This window comes from Micrasema longulum, unplaced genomic scaffold, assembly GCF_059751315.1.
Source record: "Micrasema longulum isolate JH-2025_06_02 unplaced genomic scaffold, ASM5975131v1 h1tg000958l, whole genome shotgun sequence".
Classification (NCBI taxonomy): domain Eukaryota; kingdom Metazoa; phylum Arthropoda; class Insecta; order Trichoptera; family Brachycentridae; genus Micrasema; species Micrasema longulum.
Window position 1 is genome coordinate 185,122 of NW_028278149.1, and position 21,034 is coordinate 206,155.

General features: G+C 35.6%; 1 protein-coding gene across 3 annotated transcripts in view; it reads left to right on the forward strand.

Annotated features, from left to right (window-relative positions):
• The window catches only part of pio (zona pellucida domain-containing protein piopio), an 82,487-nt gene that overhangs the window by 35,970 nt on the left and 25,483 nt on the right, over positions 1-21,034 (forward strand). For all 3 annotated transcript variants that reach the window (XM_088232245.1, XM_088232242.1, XM_088232246.1), the window contains 3 exons: positions 1,327-1,428; positions 17,884-18,025; positions 19,290-19,431. In XM_088232245.1, the coding sequence (XP_088088371.1) occupies positions 1,335-1,428; positions 17,884-18,025; positions 19,290-19,431 (378 nt within the window). In that variant the 5' untranslated portion in view covers positions 1,327-1,334. The remainder of the gene's footprint in view (positions 1-1,326; positions 1,429-17,883; positions 18,026-19,289; positions 19,432-21,034) is intronic.

The following is a 21,034-nucleotide window of genomic DNA, read 5'->3' on the forward strand; positions in this document are numbered from 1 at the left end:
CACGAAAAATCATTTGCATCTGGCGTGTTAATTTATTTTTTTTAAAACATAAATCAACATAAATATATAAAATCAGCTTTAAAACTAAAAGAAACCTTAAATTTATTTCAACAGAGAAGGAAAACATTTTTGAGAAAGGAATTTCCGTTTCTTTGAGTATGTCTATTCAACGCCGAATGGTGAATGTTACACAGTGTGCAAAGTGGCCACTTAAACCAGCCAATGACAGGTCATAAGCCCTATAAATGCCTAGACTTCCATATTCCCTCTTTAAAAATGTTTTTCCTCTCTGCGGGGAGGGAACTCTCTAGGGAGGAAATCCAGCCAGTCTGCAAGCATTTGGACATACTCAAACATTGTTGAATTACTACCTTTTAAAAGAAGTATACAAATTGTAAAATAGTTTTCAGGCGTTGCCTAGTAGGTGATTTGGTTCAGCCGGATGAATCTCATCCACGTGATAAAGGTTTCAGCTCTTTTACTTCACAAAAGTCAACAGATGGAAGAGTTGAGGAAATGTGGATGTTCAAACATGGGCAGAATGGTGAATGTTACACAGTGGCCACTCAAACCAGCCAATGACAGGTCATAAGCCCTGTAAATGCATAGACTTCCATATTCCCCTCTCAAAAATGTTTTCCCACTCTGTTGAAATAAATTTAAGTATGAACAACTCTTTAGGGAGGAAATCCAGCCAGTCTGCAAGCATTTGGACATACTCAAACATTGTTAAAATAAACCTAGTTATTAACGACGTTCTTACAAGGTTACATTATTTTGCAAAAACGGTAGAGATGGAACAAATTGATCAATGTAAATTGATCGAATAAAAAAATAATTCATTGAAAAGTATGAATGTCTCATTTTTTGGTGAATAATGGTATTAAACACACTATAATAGGCTTGTTTTTGCATTTTTCGTATCAATTTTCGGAAACAGATTTTCATGATTGCATGAAATAGCTGATAAAATCGATCAGTAATTTCCTATCACTAATGAAATTAGTTTGACAGCTGTCATTCTAATCAAGCTATATTTTAAGGACTATAGCTTGTATGAATCTAAACTGTGCAGCGTTGTGATTTGTTAAGTAAAATGTCTGAAATCTTACATTAGATTTTATAAAGAGGCTTGTGGATTTGGTGAAAGGCATTCGATCATTATAAAAAGTGCAGATATTTTTATGAGTACGCCATATTCTATTACTAATCTGATTATAATTCTTTTGCCGTTCACTCGGCGAACGGCCTCTATCAAAGAGCACGCGAAACTATGATAAAAGTTACTTTCTGTTTATTAAAATTATTTTTATGCTTTTTCCTCAGGACTGACCATGGCCTCCAAACGATCCGTTGGAAGTACTCTTCTCCTCATCAGCTTCTGCTTGTCGTCCACTCTTGCTGCACAGCTCAGGTCATCACCATCATGTAAGTCAATTCTCCGCAACCTTTTCTCACATACCACATGCCGAAGTTCTTCCTAGAATTCCGCGGCACATCAAATGCTTAAACGAGATTAAATACATAAATTTTACAATACATTTTCATTTTTTATTTGATAGTATCTTCTTGTTTTTCTTCTTTTCCACATCCGCTTCTAAGTGGAGCATGTGGACATCACCAGTTGCCTCCAGGAGACCCTATCGCCAGCCAGCACTCTCGCCTCCTCCCGCGTCAATCCAGCTTCTCTTAGTTCCGCCGAATAAAGCAGGTTTAAAGAACCGGCAACTTGGGTTAAGGTTCTCCTGAGGCATGCGCAGCACGTCTCCAAGCCAGGTGTACCGTCGCATCCTCAAGACGCTCGTCATAGGAGGCTGCTGCGTCTGTTCTCGGACTTCAATGTTAGTTATAAAATCGAATATTCTTCTCAAGCACTTACTCTCAAAACTCTGAAGTTTGGTGTTTTGAGCTTTGGTAAGGTGCCAAGATTCGCACTCATATAGGAGTACTGGCATTATACAAGAGTTGACCGAGTATAGACTAGAGTTCCAGACAACACGCATCATGTTAAAAGTGCTCCAGCAATTCCTAGGCCGGTTGCGAGCTCTCTGTGCCATGCATGCTTCCATCCTCAGTTTTTATATTAATTTTTTATATGGGAGCTGCATTATTTTTTACCTTGCTTATAATATACAAGGTTTATATTTCAAAAAGATAATTTTTCTGCTATTATATAACTTTATTTTAGCTGAACTGTTAGGATCAGGAAGGATAGTCTAATGTGTGCCAATCAGGTTCTTCTCAGCATTTGCTCACGTGGAGAGGAAACCACTTAAAACTCTTCAGGAGAAGCCGGCCTGTTGGCAGCAGTCAACAGGCCTGCCGTTCCACTAGAGGAGTGTTAAAAAGTCATTTGAAGTTGAATTTTTCAACAGCTTTTTGGACAATACCTTAATTTCAATCAATGAAAGATTTGAAAAGTTAAATGAGTACTCAAAATCTTAGTCTTTTCTGTTTAATATAAAAAAGATTCCGGAAAAACCAGACCTTCTCAAATTCTGTGTTTTTTTCAAATATATATTTTTTATATGGGAGTTGCTTTATTATTTACCTTGCTTATAATATACAAGGTTTATGTTTCAAAAAGTGGATTTTTCTGCAATTAAATATCTTAAAATTTATCTAAACTATTGGGATCAGGAGGGATATATTAATGTGGGCTAATCAGGAACTTCTCAGCATTTGCTCACGTGGAGAGGAAACCACTTAAAACTCTTCAGGAGAAGCCGGTCTGTTGGCAGCAGTCAACAGGCCTGCCGTTCCACTAGAGGAGTGTTCGGCATTTTGTTCCCTACTTTGGTTTATTTTACCAATTTCCTGCGCTATATTTATCATGTATGATACTACCTCTCGTGTGAGTTCTTTATTACCTACCAAACTCTGTGGTAATTTCCAATTGCAATTAACAGTAGATTCTAAATCCAATCTAGATGGTTGTATGTTGAGTGATGAACTCATAAGTCTGAGATCATTTTTGTCTGATCAGAATGTGGTTAATCCTGTCATTGTTTTGAATTTTATCAAAGATCGTAACTTACAAGAACTGTACCCAAAAGTATGGATAGCGTTGCGAATATTGATCACTATACCTACCTGTAACGGTTGCTAGTGGGGAAAGGAATTGTTTTAAGCTTAAACTGATAAAAACTTATCTACGATCGACAATATCTCATTCTAGATTCACAAACCTGGCATCTTTGTAAATCGAAAACGAAATTGCGGAAAACTTAACCTTAAATATTTAAATAAAAGAGATCGTTGATAGAAAAGCTAAAAAAGTAAAATTTTATTAGTATTTTTTTAATAAATGGTATTTCATTATAAACCTTGCCTTTTTTGTATGCGTTTAAAGAGGTGGAAGATAGGGGGCGCCGTAGAAATCCCGCCCAGGGCGCTGGTAGTGCTAAAACCAGCCCTGGTTAGAATGTCGTTATCGGAAATGCGAGGGTATTAGAAATAAATAAAATATAAATGCCTGGACTTTCATAGCCCTTCTAAAAAATGTTCTTCATCTCTGTTGTAATACATAAAATAAATTATTGTTTCACAGCAGAGTTAAGTTTCACTTTTAACGACCCAGATACAATATTCTCACACTTGCCCATATAAAGTATAACCACTTAACCAACAGTTGCGTACAATTGCTAACACAGATGTGTATGACAATCACGTCTATAAATATTATGAAACACAGGCACATTGGTCTAATTACGGCTGTATTTGTCAATAATTCTTAATCTGTCGCATTTTAAACTCGCTTTCATTCAATGTGTCACAATAGGAATAGTTTTCGACTATAAACTGACATACAACGAGCATATAGATAATACAGTAAATAAAACACTGAAATAACTTAGCTTCATTAACAGAATATCCTCTGATTTTACTCATGCCCGTACAATCAAAACTCTTTATTGCTCGACTGTTTGCCCTCTTCTAGAATATGCCTCCTAGAATAGTGGTCTGGTCTCCATTCTATGTCAATCGCATAAATCACATTGAATCAGTCCAACATCGCTCGCTTCGAAAAGTAGCGTGGATGCTTGGACTAAAGAGAGGTTATTATTCTTATGCTGGTATAGAGTCCATGTTAAATATTTCTAGTCAACAAAAACATAGAACTAATATTGATTCCATATATATGTTCGGCATACTAAATAGTATAATCGATGTTCCATCATTACTGGTACAAGTAAAATTCCATATTCCGACTCGTATGTTGAGAAACAACGAAGAACTGTTCATCGATCAGCATAGAACAAACTATGGCCTTAATTCTCCAATGACCCGTCTTTGTCGTATTGTTAACTCGAGATAAGATCGTCTAAACTTTTTTGGTTTAAATAAATAGTCCAGATCTTGTCTCGATGTGCCTTATGTTTGTCAATGCTTCTTTTCTTTTTAAAAAATGTTTTTAACTATTCTTTTATTGTAATATTAAAACCTTATAAATTGTTTAAATGGACAATGTCCGTTAATAAATAAATAAATTAGGAAGTTCATCGGCTTTTCAACTAAGACAAAAATTAAGCTTAGATTCAAATCATTAAATTTACCCTCTAAAAATCTAATTCCCCCCATCCTCTTATCCCGAAGACGAACTCTGCATGGAAACTCGATATATTCTTCCTTTATCAGAGGCATCTAATAAAAACATTGCTACGCCTTGGATCCCTAGCCATTGTGGTATTCCTGGTAGCAAAGTGGACGCGTTGGCAAATGAGGCGGTCCATTCCGGGGATCCTTGCCCACCACATAACGCTAATCGCACCTGAGGACATAAGTGGCTCCTTGCGGTGCCCACATACACGGAAAAGTTGCTCGTGGCCGAACGAGAAAAGCCGCCCGAAGGAGCTCTCTGTAATCTGGTAGAAGAAAGGTCACCTGGAGAAAGAGGGAAGTGAATTTTCACTGAATGGGATTAAACTGATTGGACGTGATCCATTCGCCGAAATGATTACATAACTTGTAAAAGCCCTAAAATTCTTTTTGGAAGCCACTGGATCTGTTTATCCAACAGGACCTATAACAGGGTCACTGATAGTAGCAAGAAGCTCCATTTAGTAATCATAGAGAGGGGGAAAGGGACAAGACCACAGGATGTGTTCAGAAGGCTGATTAGGATATCCACAGCAGCACAAAGGAGATTCAACAATATTAAAAACAAATAATTTGCCATCAAATTTACCATGACTTGATATAAACTGCGTAGTCCAGTGTCCGGGGATAACCCAAGAAGATTTTATGCGCTGACGGATTGAAGGAAATAAAAGAAAGGTAACCCTCCCTGAAGGGTAAGATTCCCATCGGGATTTCGTACCAGTAGTTAATCTCCTCGATATAACGAAGGATAAGCAACTTCGCACATGGCGAGAATATTGGGTAGCCTCCCCCAAGCCAACAGAAGACATCTTTTCCAGTAAAAATTAAATGCAACAGAAAAGCCTTGGTTTTGTCAATTTTTGGACACAGCACGATGAATGCAAACTCGATTTACTAATTCTATGGCAAAAACGTTATTTTTAAAATTATTTTTCTCTTACTAGGTTTTGAAATTTGACAGCCGCGATGATGTTTATTCCGAAAGTTTTCTCTAATACTTTTATGGCCAAACATTACAAAATATTCACAGATAAAATCCGTGAATAATGATACAAAGCATCTGAAATTTCCCTAAATCAAACAATTTTGCAGCTCCAGAAGTGAAAGTCATCCGCCATTTTGTCAGTTTGCCGCGTAAATAACTGTCAAAAGTCAAAACAATAGAGCATAGAAATGGCTTGCATAACTCGCAATCGCTGACCTTTTCGCACTTGTTGCGAATTACGGCGGGGGAAAAAGATGGCGATCGACCGTGAGATAAAATTACGAAAGAAACAGAGACAACAATGTACATATTTTATTTTCGTTTTTCTGTGATTATTTCAAGTGAATTTAAAGAAGATCTTTTTGCACTTGTATATAACATGAAAATTTGTTTAGTCTCCCACCAGTCTGACGATGTCAGTCGCGACGAAACCTGGTCACTGGTAAAAATTTATAAATAAAAGTAGAATAAAACTGTACACGTATTTTTAATTATTTTCTGTTATATATATATAACTAAATGTGAGATCAGTGTGAACGGAGATATTCTGAATCAGGTAGAAGAATTTGTGTATCTGGGAAGTATGTTTACTGGGGATGGAAAGGAGGTGAGTGCCGGGAACAGGGTGAACGGTGCACTGAAATATACTTTGGCAAACAAATGTTTATCGCAGGAGGCTAAACTAGCAGTTCACAATGGAGTTCTAGTACCGATTCTAATGTATGGCAGCGAAGTATGGAATTGGAAAATGATGATAAAAGTAGTTTAAATGCTGTCAAAATGCGATCCCTCAAGCGAATGTGTGATAAAACAATGTATTACAGGTGCACAAATGTCAAGATCCGTGAACTGTGCAAGGCTGAGACATGCACTATCGACAGAATCGAGAAAGGGGTTGGAACATGTAGAGCGAATGGACAACGAGAGAACGGCTAAAAGGATCTACGATGCGAATGTAGAAGGATGCAGAAAACGAGGAAGTCCGAGAAAGACATGGCACGATCAAGTTGTTCTTTTTTTTTTTTATATTTACAAAATAGTCTTAAATTAAAGTCCTGCTGAGTTGCATATGAGTGCATACAACTCGTCAGCAGGTTCTTATAAATTACATCGATAATTCACACTTAACCTACATTAACAATTATTTTACTTAAAAAACATTATATATTACATTATCACAAATTAAAAACTATCACTAATACAAAAAACTTTTTTCTAATAACCATAATTTAAGTAAACGTCTCACTCCTGTATTTAACTCAGTATGTTTAATATTGTTTGGTAACAAGACAGACATAACAAGAATACAAAGACAACAAAATAAAATTCTTAAACTAACATACAACCTACCCTACCTGACCTCTACGACTTAACTGTACAAAAAAACACACAGTTTGACATAAACTACTTGACTAAAATTGAGACCTTAAAAATTGTGCAAAAATAACACTGGGAAACATACAAGACGACGACATAATATTAGTCAAAAATGCTGACATACACAAATACAACACAGACAACAACAACACTATCATATTAAAAAAGCAAAGGCGAACACAGGACAGTCAAAAATACTACATAATGGACTTAAACACTACAACGACTTACTTACTACTTGAAAACTTTTACTGGAGACAAATTTAAAATCAATCTGAAAAAGCACATGATGACTGAACTAACTAGACTAGACGAGATATAAAATGACTTGACAATATTAAATTTCTAATGTAACCCTAACGGGTTTTATAAATTGTAAATAAGTAAAAAAAAATAAAAAAACATAACATTATAACTGTCCATTATTTACTATAGGAGCTAAAATTCATTACCATTTTTTTGTATACCCACGAACAGGCCATGCCTTTGTGGGGATTTTTTGTTTACTATTTTTCTATTAATATGTATTTCATTGATATGTAATTATGCTTTATTTTTTTAATATTCTGTTTTATTATTATTTTATAGTAAAAAAAAAAAAAAAAACATGTTAAATATTTTAGGTGTACTGTATTGCAGTGTATTTCAATACTTGAAGATGGACATGTCAAAAGTAGGAATAATCGGCGTGCGTGCATGAGAAGATGCATGAATGTAGAGGAAGCGAAGCCTGTATGCCAAGATAGAGTGATATAGCGATCTATCATCTCTGCCTATCCCTACGGGGAAACGGCTTGATGGTTTGTCGGTTTTGTTTTGTTAGTTTAGATGTTATAAACTAACTGGTCCAAGATGAAGTTTAAAAATTGAAAATGGTTTTTCAGGCGTTGCCTAGTATGTGAAATAATTCATTCAGACGAATCTCTTCACAACAATAAAGTTTCAGGTCTTTAGCTTCACTAAAATCAACAAATGGAAGACTTGAGGAAATGTGGATGTTCAAACATAGGCAAAATGGTGAATCAACAGTATTTTGAGTTTGTATAAGTTTATGTAGACAAGGACTGGATTCAACTCCCTGGGGAGCTGTTTATGTTAACATATTACAACAGAGATGAAGAACATTTAAGAGAAGGTAATATAGAATGTTGATAAATTCACCTGGTCCGTGAAGAAGTATAGAAATTGAAAAAATAACATTTTCGGGCGTTGCCTAGTCTAGTATGTAAGTGAAATAATCAAATTAGATGAATCTCACCCGCATAAATAAAGGTTTTAGCTCTTTAACTTCACAAACATCAATAGATGAAAGAATTGAAGGAATATAGATGTTCAAATATGGGCAGAATGGCGAATGTTACACAGTTGTTAAGTGGCCACTTAAAACAGCCATTGACGGGTCATAAGCCCTGTAGATGCCTCGACTTCTATATTACCTTCTCTTAAATGTTCTTAATCTCTGTTGTAATATGTTAAAATAGTGAATGTTACACAGTGTGTAAAGTGGCCACTTGAACCAGCCAATGACAGGTCATAAGCCCTGTAAATGCCTCGACATCCATATTCCCTTATTTAAGGTATTCTTCATCCCTGTTGTAATTTGTTAAACTTAATAAAGCATAAATAAACTCAAAACATTGTCGAAAGGGTTATTTCATTGGTCTCTGTTGAGATAAAAAAGGTCGCTGCAAGACTTGTTGTTATCTAAATTCTAATTTTATAATTTTATTTTTATTTTTTAAAAAATATCTCTTAAACTCTAAACTTCATTTTCAAATAAAAAAATAAAAATAAAAATGTAAATAGGGGCTTGATTTCTTATTAACATATTACAACAGAGATAAAGAACATTTAAGAGAAGGTTATTTAGAAGTCTAGGCATCTACAGGGCTTATGACGCTTATGATCGTTATTATCAGCTTATGATCATAAGCCCTGTAGATGCCTAGACTTCTAAATAACCTTTTCTTAAATGTTCTTTATCTCTGTTGTAATATGTTAATATAAACTGCTCCCTAGGGAGTTGAATCCAGTCCTTGTCTACAAAATTTGGACAGACTCAAAATATTGTAGATTTCTAATTGTCCATGCGCTCTGTAGCTGCAAGACGTGCTGTTATCTAGCTCATATATATCTTAATTGTAATATATCATAATTAGAGACGTGGAACTAGAATCCCAACCGATATTTATTTATTGTACAGGGCCCTTGAGGTGATTCTCACAAAAATGGCGCCATATAAATTATCCAAACATGATTATTATTATTTTGGTAACATTTTCCGTAGTCTATTTAGCCAAAAGTATACCGCGACTAGAAGGTCGCCGTGTTACCAAATACCAGTATTAGGTATTAGCTAGATATTTTATATCTTAGTACATATCTCGTTTATGAAAGTATCTATTTTTTACTCTGTTTTTGCAATACTCCGGTCACGTTTTTGTCAAACACATTTATTTATTTATTCAACAACCGCGCTGCAAACCAGCCAATAGTCGGCTAACGAAACAAGATTTTCACTTAGAGCACCGGCCGAATACACATAGAATTTACCCTGTGCCCGACCCATTTTTGTGAAATTTCATACTTTGTCAAGGGTTTTTTAAAAGTGTCATAATTTTGAAAATACTAGGTCAAATCAATTAAAACTTCTAATATTTATTTTAAACAATTCAAAAAGTTAACAAATCACAACAGGATGGAGAATACCTTAAATAAGGGAATATTCTCCATCCCTGTAGTAATTTGTTAATCTTAATGACTCCCGAGGGGGTAAAATCCAGTCTTTTGTCTACGAGCATTTGGACAAACTCAAATATTGTAATTTAAAAAGTAATTTTCGTCTGATAGTGTTGCCAACATTGGCCTTTTTTTAAAAAAATAATTTATTTAGTTCTATGATTAAATAGTCTAATATATATTTCAACACAAGACAGGATCTGGACTTTTTGGTTTAAGTTTACAACGATTTAAACGAGCACTAAATAAATAGTCAGATCTTGTCTCGATGTCCCTTATGTTTGTCAATGTTTCTTTCTTTTTTCTTTAAATGTTTTAAACTACTTTTTATTGTAATATTTAAACCTTATAAATTGTATACATGGACAATGTCCGTTAATAAATAAATAAATAAATAAATAACACAATATTCACATCTAATAATAATAATTATTATTATGGATAATTATATAGCGCCATTTTCGTAATATAATACCTCAAGGGCGCTTTACAAAGTGATTATATAAAGATATAAATTTAATTTTACTTTAACTTTAAATTTAAGAAAATAATGTACTTTTTAATACTACTTTTCCACCACATGCTAAGAATTTATTCAAATGATTTAGAGAACAAGTGGGTTTTAAGTTTCTTCCGAAACATCACTTCACTCTCACAGCCTCGCACCTCTGCTGGGAGAGCATTCCATGCCGTAGGGCCTGCGACCGCAAATGCGCGTTTGTCGAATTTAGTGCGCTGTTTGCGTAGAGGTATTTTAACTTTTCTTTCGACGTAGATGTAGCTGATCTAAGCGTAAGACGCCTGTCAGCTAGTTCATTTGGAATGCAGAGTTCCTTAGATATTCTGGAGTAAAGTTGTGCAGTGACTTATACATAAGCCAACATAGTTTGTATTCCACCCTCTGTGGAAAACGTAGCCAGGGCAATTCCCGAAGTAGTGGGAGTGATATGACTGAATTTAGAGATTCCAAAAATAAGTCTCGCTGCGGCATTTAATACAGCCTGTAGGCGAGTCATTTTATTCATCGGTAGACCTGCGTAGATACCATTACAATAATCGACTCTAGACACTACAAACGCATTTATTAATTGACGGGCGGCATCAACTGGCAAATTTTTGCTTATGCATTTAATCTGTCTCAGCTGGTAAAGCATGAACTTATCGTTCTACTAATTTGAGCGTCAAGAGAAAGGTCAGAATTAAGGATGACTCCCAGTAGTTTAACGGTAGGTAAAGCGGTACTCCTCACATCGGGTAGTGCCGTATCTGAATCAATTCTGTTGTCTGGCTGAAGCCATTCATAGTTGTTCGTTTTAGATGGATTAAGTGTGAGTCTACTTTCAGCCATCCAGTTTCCTATTTTCTCAATGCATCCATTAATCAAATCAACAAGCACAATTCTCTCGCTCGGTTTACAATAAAAATAAATCTGCGTATCATCTGCATAGCAGTGAGACCACAATCGACATTCTTTGATAATATTCTCCATATCTTTGGTGTACAGGAGATAGAGGAGTGGTCCGAGTACTGATCCTTGGGGTACTCCAGTAGACACCTTAAAGTTAGATAAGCTATTACTCTTGAACACTATACTTATTCTAACATTATTTATCATACTTATTCTAAAGCTAGGGTTTCCTAGGACAGCGGTGCCCGTATTTTAACGGCCGTAGTGAACGGTGATGCAGTGGACAGCCGTCGTAAAGGTGATTAGAGAGTGGTTTCCTAGGAAAACGGTGTTAAATGGTGTTAATAACAACGTTTCCTAGAAAACCACACTCTAGTCACCTTTACGACGGCTGTCCACTGCATCACCGTTCACTACGGCCGTTAAAATACGGGCACCGCTGTCCTAGGAAACCCTAGCTTCACATTATTTATCACGATCATAAAAATCCTAATTTATAATATTCACTGTTTCATATGTACATTTTATGTACATATTCACTATTTAGACTATATATTACTTAAGATTTTTCACATATACACTTTTAACATTTAATTTTAAATATATTTACATTTATTGCATTTTTTATGCTTTTGGCATTTCTCAAATAATTGTATTCCCTTGTACATAAGGCAGTTCTGGGACATTGCTTTTGATGTCTTTTCCAGTTTATATTTTTAGATCCTATTGCTGCATAGTTTCTATGAAAGAACTCGTTATTTTTTAGTTTATTTTGAAAATATCTCGGAACTATTTCTTTAATAATTTTGTTTATTTCATTAGCAACATTGAATTTGATTCTTTGATCAATTGTCGTGATATCTAGAAGTTGAATCATTTTGTTAACTTTTATTCGTCTCCCACATCTCAATATTATCCTCATCGCTTGTTTTGTATTATTTGGAGTCTCTTTAGATCTCCTTCATTACTTAAATATAAAATACTGGAGCAATAATCAATGTGGGGAACGATAATACTTTTAAATATCAGCAGAGAGGTTTTAATGTCTAATTTATTCCTTATCTTTCCTAACAGGGATACCTTCTTTGCGATTTTCTTACTCGTATAGTCTGCATTTCGATATTTTATGCTTTCAACATTCTCAAGAACCTCTCCATCTAATTCAACACTGTGATCACTGTTAAAACAGCGTTTCTTATCCATTATCATACATTTGTTTTCCTACATTTAGTTTCAGCTTATTTGCTTCCGGAAACCACATTGCGCATTGCAATGCTCGCACATATACAGGGCCTTACTCCTTTTTTGTGCTTTGTATCTCGGAGCCGTGTAAACACGTGATTATAATAACCGCGCGTTGTGTCCCGGTCCCGTGTTTTCACGTGGTTTACCAGCAGAAAAAAAGTACTTATAAAAGCCATTAGATGTCCATATAATGCACTTTTTTAGACAGCAGGTAAACCACGTGGAAAACGCGGGACCGGGGCACAACGCGTAGTTATAATCACGTGTTTACACGGCTCCGGGGTACAAAGTGGGTAAGTGCACACAAAAACATATATTAAACAAACAAACTAACAAACCATCACGCCGTTTCCCCGTGGGGTTAGGCCGAGGAGGATAGAACGCCATATCCCTCTATCTTTGCATACAGACCTACATTCATACATCTTCTCATGCACGCACGCCGATTATTCCTACTCTTGACATGCCCATCTTAAAGTATTTGATAGAATTGATCGTGCCATGTCTTTCTCGGTCTTCTCGTTTCATTTTCATTTCAATTTTTTTTTGCACAACAACAGGCCAGGAGACCTAATTACTAATTACAGTGGTGAATTACATCACAGATCACCCAGGCTTGTGAAAAATCACATTTATTTTTTTGTGTTCTCGCGGAATCGAACCGGAACCTCCCTGTGTGTGAGTCAAGCGTCTTGACCCCTACACCGCGGAGGCCGCCAATGCCCTCTGCATCCATCTACATTCACATCGTGGATCCTTTTAGCCGTTCTTTCGCTGTCCATTCGCTCCACATGTCCAAACCGACGCAGCACCCCTTTTCTGATTCTGTCGATAATGCATGTCTCAGCCTTGCGCAGTTCGCGGATCTCGACATTTGAGCACTTATCATACATCGTTTTACCACACATTCACCTGAGGGATCGCATACAGCATTTAACCTACTCTCATCATTATTTTTCCATTTCTTTACTTCGCTCCTATACATTACAGTTTGCACTAGAACTTTATTGTGAACTGCTAGTTTAGCCTCCTGTGATAAACATTTGTTTGCCAAAGTAGATTTCAGTGCACCGTTCACCCCGTTCTCGGCACTCATCCTCCTTTCCATCCCTAGTAAACATACTTTCCAGGTACACAAATTCTTCTACCTGATCAGAATATCTCCGTTCACTCTGATCTCACATTTAGTTATATTTTCATCCCTTTCAAAAACCATCACTTTCGTGTTCTAATAATATCAATGTAAATATATATAATCTACTAGCGAATCCGATAGACGTTTTCCTGCCCGAACGTTGTCTTGCCTGCTATTAGCTTGAAAAAAGACTTTTCATTGATAAGTAGGTACCTAAATACTTGTTTATGACTGAATTCCAAAATTTAAAATTATTAATGTTCAAATATTGAATTTAAGTAGGTACGTAGGTAGTTGTTTATGGTTGAATTTCAAAATATAAAATAACTCATTTTTAAATATAGAATTCTTTTTGCAAATGTCGAACTCGGCTCTTCTCACCAACAGGGGTACACTTTATTCATAATTGCTATTTTCAAAAATGTATTGAAGGTCAGTTAATATTATTTAAGTATTACCAAAAATCCAGTAAAAAAAAATAATGGGTAGAAATTGTAAGTAATGAAAGAAAAGAATCTGATTGGGATCCATAAAAGCGAATGTTGATGTAAACATTCAAAAGCAAACTTTTTTGAACACAAAAAAACAAAAAAATTCTTCTATTTTCAAAAATGTTTTCCCTCTCTGTTGCAACAAATTTAAATATGAACAACTCCCTAGGGAGCAAATCCAGCAAATCTGCAAGAATTTGGACATACTCAAAACACTGCAAATGTTATTGAGAATCTATTCACTCATTTCACAGCTGTTGAGAAACTATTAGTAATGTATTTTTGAGTAGCATTTCCGCATATTATTTCTAACTAATTTCCATGAGAATTCTGATTACAATGCCTGTTGCATGAATTTCGTTTATGAGAATAAACTCTTCTGTTTTACAATCATTTTTGATAAAGTCTTTCGATATTATTTTTGTTTCGTAAAATAAATCAAAGTTTAATTTTTATATTTCTACTAACAGACAAAACAAACCATCACTCCATTTCCTCGTGAGGGTAGGCAGTAGGCAGATATGACAGATCGCCAAATCGAGCAAATTCTGTTTTTCAAACATACCCGCTCCCTCTACACGCTTACATCGTCTTTTTTATTTTTAACATATGTATTTGCGTTTTTATGATATGATATACCCAAATATAATTTTGTGGCTGTTTTTAACGAGTAGTAAATACTTCACTATAAGAAAATGGAAATCAACCTCGGACCTCTAATCCGTGAGTCAGCAACACTAGCCACGGTACCACAACCTGCGCCGCGATACATATCGAGACGGTACAAACTTACATCGATACTCATGTAAGAAAATGTGTATATTTGTATACAAAATCATAGTAACTTCGTCGGTAACCCGTCATTGAACGTGTTTGGAAAAAAATTGGATATATATTCGATTTTTCATAGAGAAAACTTAATTATACTTTATAGATAAAATTGAAGATAAAAATTAACTTCCGATTAGAATACTGGCCCAGGGCCCCGATTACAGTGGGAAGTTAAGATTTATCTTCAATTTCATCGCTAAGTAAAATTGAGTTTTAAACATGTTCAATTATTATTATTTTATTATTTATTTAACTTTTTGTACGTTATGTTATTTGTATATTGACGGGCTTATTGCCAAATGGCATTTTCTTCCAACCAACCAATAAAATAAAAGTTTTATTTTTATAATTCAAGTCACAGAACATATTCAATAGAAAAAAAATTATTAAAAAGCTAAAAATATATAAAAATAGAAATAAACGTATTTGTTTATAAATTGCCTTAAATCAAAACTATTACTCAATAGGAAAAAGGAAAAAAGAGGAAAGAGGAAAAAGGAAAGGAGGAGAGATTAAGGAAGAGAAAGGAGACGTTTCTTCAGACGTGATTTAAACAGAGATAATGTAGTAACATCTTTGATGGTGGATGGGAGATGATTCCACAGTCGAGCCGCGTGGACACTATATGAGCTAGAGAAGAAAGAAGAATTGTGGATGGGTATTAGGAGTGCTTTGAGAATTTGAACGAAGGTAAACTATGAACTGATAAGCTTTGAAATTTTTCACGCAGGTATATAGGAGCGTTAGGACTACGAAGTACATTAAACAGAAGTGAGAGGGAGTGATAGTCTCTCCGCTGTCTAATTTTGAGCCATTTCAGTTGCCTACGATAATCAGAAATGTGGTCATATTTCCGAAGACCAAAAATGTACATTTTGCATGTATTCTGAAGTCGTTCAAGTTTATCGAGTAGCTCACAGCTTAAATCAGTCATGGAAACATCAGCGTAATCTAGAATGGGTAGTAGTAATGCTTGTACAAGAGTGCATTTAGTATTAATGGGTAAGAATTTTTGCAACCTTCTACGTGAGTGTAGACAGAGAAATATTTTGCGGCGAAATTATGGGTTGCCGATAAAGGCACTTTGCAAATATACTCATTTTCGTACACAAATATTGATTTTCTTAATAAAAAGTCGAAGATAACTCTGTTAACTCCCCGCTGTAATCGGGCCCAAGGCCGCGAATATGAACGGCTATCTTCATCGGTATATACTGAGACGGTATAAACTAATATCGATATTTATGTACGAAAGTGTGTATATTTATATGAAAAATCAAAGTATCTTCGTCGGTAACCGGTAATTGAACATGTTTAGAATAAAAAAGTTAATATATCATATTTTAGAAAAAATTTAATATCCAAATTATTTTCTACAGTGGTAACTTTCTAACGCCTAGATACTCTTATTTGTTAATAGGACAGAACCTAGTGACATTATTTTCACATCTAGGCGTTAGTTTCATTAAAGTGACAGTTTTGTCGGAATTTAATTCGACTTCAAAATTAAATTATTTCTCTCTCATATTTTCAATAGGCTTTTAAGAAAAAAAGTGCCAACTTCAAAACGATTAACTTTTGAAAATAAATCATGATTAAAAGAAAAAATTGCTCGGTAGTTTGCACTTTTAATGCATAGATAAAGGTATCGAGGGGTTCTAGACCCGTCGGTATAAACCGATGTACTTACATCAAAACTTGATGGTGGGGGTATCGGTACTATACCTTTGTAGTCGGTCGGGAGACTTTAATCTTCATCTATGACGTCATACTGAAGCTATGTCATTTCAGAGCGTAGATATGTGTACCGTGACGTACGCTTCCCCTGTTTCATATCTATATACCATGCGCGGTCCGTTCATTGAACGCATGGAACCTTTGGTTCCCCTACATTTTGGCAAATAATGTTTATAAAATAGCGTATTTAATAAATTAATTATCAGTCATAATACCTAACATTAAGATTACTTTTAACAAATTATGTAATAACAATTTGATTAATAATCGCGATAAATTGTGAAGGAATTTTACTCTCGCCTTAAAAAAATATGTTAAAAAGCAACATAGCCTGCGGCACACCCATTTACCAGCGCTGTCAAGCGCGTACTGATCGGCAAGTACTTGCTACTGGCTGGCTGGGTATTGATTTAAAGAATGATCGCGATGGAAGCAAATTCGAAATTCCGTTCCAGCGCCGTACTGAACGCGCAGTCCGGGCGCAGGCGCAGACTTAAATCCTCACTAGGCAACGGAAGCAATCGAAGCATAACAATACATTATTTTCCATGTGATGCGAACGCAGTACCGCGCCGCGCCGCACAGCACAAAGAGGCGATTTTTGTATTTTGGCGCTGGACATAAAAGTTTAATAATTATTTTGTGGTTGATTAGGAATACAAAATTAAATCTAAAATTTAATTCAAACAATATAATGTTGATTTGTTAAAAGAAAACAGTTTTTAATCTACTTACATATATTGATTTTTCGGGTTCAAATAATGACCAATTATTTTTCGTAGAAAAGCCATGTTTTTTAACAAGATAATATTTATTTTGGTTTCACTGCATTTTAGTCAAATAAAATATAATTACACAAAATACTTCGCACTTTTTTACTATGGTATATATAGTGAAGTTGGTTAATTTTTTATTACAATTTATTGCTAGATATGTAAAATTATTGTTTTTATTTCTAATCATATCAATAAAGTATTTAGTTTGTCTTTAATTTTTTAAGGGCAGTGTATATTATTATGTACCAATTACTTATATATTAATTGCTTCCCTAATCAAAAACCCCACCGCACGCCCCTGCATATACCAACCCAAAACTTGAAGGTGGGGGGTTGGTAGTATATCTTTATAATCGCCAGAGGGAATTTATCTTCAACTATACCGTCAAGGTGAAGGTATGACGTCTTTTTCTTCCCATCATAATAGAGGCCCTGTTACACTGGATTACTAAATTTTGAAGTCGAATTAAATTCCGACATAACTGCCACTTTAATAAAACAACGCCTAGATGTGAAAATAACTACGTTTAATAATGTCATTATTTATTTTGTTACAGCTGCATCTCTTGCAAAACAATTCGACCTTCCCGAGTGGATGGACCATTCTGTCTCCGTAGAGTGTACGCAGGATGAAATGCTGATCACGGTGTCCGCCAAGCCCTCCGGAGTCTCCTTCCTCGACAACGACCTCTTCTCTAGGTATGGTAATCACTAGAGTTCTTGTGTGACTGTGCATGTGGTGCTTTATATCTCAAAAGAAGCCGTATCCTCGGTGGACCACTGGTTAAATCTGAAGATGTTAGAGCACCTGCCCCCAATCTAATAGCTTAATACTTTATGGATCTGTGCTTAGAGGCGGAGAATAAACTGTATGAGAAACACTTGCCATCCACACAGTAGCCAGTAGTAGGCTCTTAAAGGCCTGGGCTTGGATGGCGAAAACTAACTTACGTGAACCCATTACAAAAAATTCTATTTTTTCACTACAAAATGAATGACCAGAATCTGATACGAACATCGAATGTTAAGGATCTGGGCGTTAGATTTGTGAGCACTCTGACATTTCATGAACACATAGAGACAATCAGTGGTAATGCACTGAAGATTTACGATTTGTTCTGCGTACTGCCAGGGTTTTCGAAAATACCCGCGTACTGAGAACTCTTTACAACTCCTCGGTGCATAGTAGACTCGAGAGTGGCTCGACGATTTGGGGAACTGATATAATCTCTTATGGTAGACAAAATACAAAAAGAGATATCTGTACATGAGAGAGTGCGGATATTATCCTTGGCCCGACCGGATTTCTCCGGGGTATGCTCGGCTATAACAGTTTATAGACTAGAAGGAACGTGTATTTGACCACTCATGTTTATCGATTGTTGCGCGGTATGATCGATATTTCTAAGATTATGATAAGCATTGATTTGTATGTTCCTGATAATTACCTAAGACAGCGTCAGCATATATTGTTTGCCATTGGAAGGGCTATTAGCTATTACAATGCTTAACAACATCGCTCTGGATGTTAGTCTGTTCCATGTATCCGAAGGGGTTTTCCGGAACAGGATTCTCCTACTACTTTGACATGAGTCTCTTTCATGTATTTTTTTCTTTTTTATAATATGTGCGTATTGAATATATGTTTGTAATGTATATGTTATATTTAAATAAATGAATTGAATTTAATTGAATTGAATACAATAGATCCACACAGGTCACAGTGACGTTTGGAGCTTACATATAAGATACGCTACATTTCATGTACCAATGCAGTCCCCTATGCATCAGTGGTTATGGACAGGGATATACATAAATAATTATGGTCCAAGACGCGACCCTTGCGGTACACCAGAAGCTTGAAAAGGAACAGGAATTAATGAATTGAATCATCAAATAACCTCCTTACACCAATATTTGGCTATCGATGGTGTCTATTGCTGAATTGATATTTTGTTCGCAGAGAGAATAGTGGATTCAGTGGCTCCATCTACCCTCGGGGCCTCGGAAGAGCCGGCGGCTGCCTCACCAAGTATGGGCAGACTCCGGGGCCAGTGCTGTACAGGCTCCCGCTCAGAGCTTGCAACACCATGCCATATACAACGGTAAGTGTTCTTCTTTACTATTTATCGCCGTGGCGCATTTGGTTTTTTTTTAAATTTGAAAATTCATTTATAAACCCTTACGGATTATTATATTCATTTTACAATAATAATATAAACATTTTTCATTCATACTCTGTTGTTCAAAATAATATTTTTTACATCTTTTGAAAAGTTTGTCTGAGTCTTTTGTTTAGTTTTGTCTGGTAGTTTATTGTATAGCTTCAGTCCCTGGTTCATTAGTCTCGATTGTCCTTGTCTTGTTTTAGAAAGTTGCATATGGTATTTGTCTGATATTCTCGTATTATGTCCATGTTGACTACAATTTTTTACAAGTTTTAGTTCTTCGTCTACAATTACATTAGTGGCTAATTTATGGATCAATTTTAATGATTCTAGTTGAAAGAGTTCAGTTATATTTAATTGCTTAGTTTGTTTAAAAAGTTCTCTAGTTGCAGTTAGATAGGGAAGCTCATATAATAACTTTGATATTTTATTTTGTTGTCTTTGTAGTCTGTTTATGTCATTTTGATATCCTGTTCCCCATAGAAGTTGCGTATAAAATATTTTAGTTTTTACATAGGCTTCATACATTAGAATTAGACGGCCAACTGCGAAACTTGCGTCGCTGGTTCGATTCGACGGTCCCGCCAGTTGTGAAAAAAAAATCAAAGAAAGATTTTCAATTGATCTAGGTGTTGTGGTGTATTTTTCACAACTTCCTTACAAATCTTCACTTTCCCGCCTGCTGATGAGCCTCGAAAATATAGGCGTAGCTGGTTATTCCTTTTAAATAATATATTCACAGTTTACGTAGGGTAACTGATTTTCCGCTGTGTGCTGACAATTTCAAGATATTCCGTAGAGTTAAAACATCAGCTGACCAACAATTGCTACAAAAAGATGTTGACACTTTAAGTACTTTTTGTGATCTGAATGAAATAATCTAGGCGGATATGGCAAGTGTGTCATCGTGAGTCGGCTTCTTGAATGCCTGCCCTTGCTGTAGGAACACAGCGACAGCACCGTTTAATGAGATTTCGTTCACTGTTCTAAGGATCCTTGGCAGAGGGGAAAAGAATCCAATGTTATTATTATTATTATTATGGATAACTTATATAGCGCCATTTTCGTAATATAATACCTCAAGGGCGCTTTACATACTGATTCAATAGTTAATTTTTTTATTATTTTTTTTTGAAGCTTTTAAATTTGTAACTTAATTAAAACAATGTAATTTGTTGCACATGAAACGGATTTATTCACATGATTTAGAGAACAAGTGGGTTTTAAGTTTTTTCCGAAATATCACTTTACTTTCACAGCCTCGCACCTCTGCTGGGAGTACATTCCATGCCATAGGGCCTGCGACCGCAAATGCGCGTCCACTGAATTTAGTGCGTTGTTTGCGTAGAGGTATAATAACTTTTCCTCTCGCCGTAGACGTAGCTGATCTAAGCTTGAGACGCCTGTCAGCTAGTTCATCTGGAATGCATAGTTCCCTTAGATATTCTGGAGCAGAGTTGTGCAGTGGCTTATATATAAGCCAACAGAGTTTGTATTCGACCCTCTGTGGAAAACGTAGCCAGTGTAGTTCCCGAAGTAG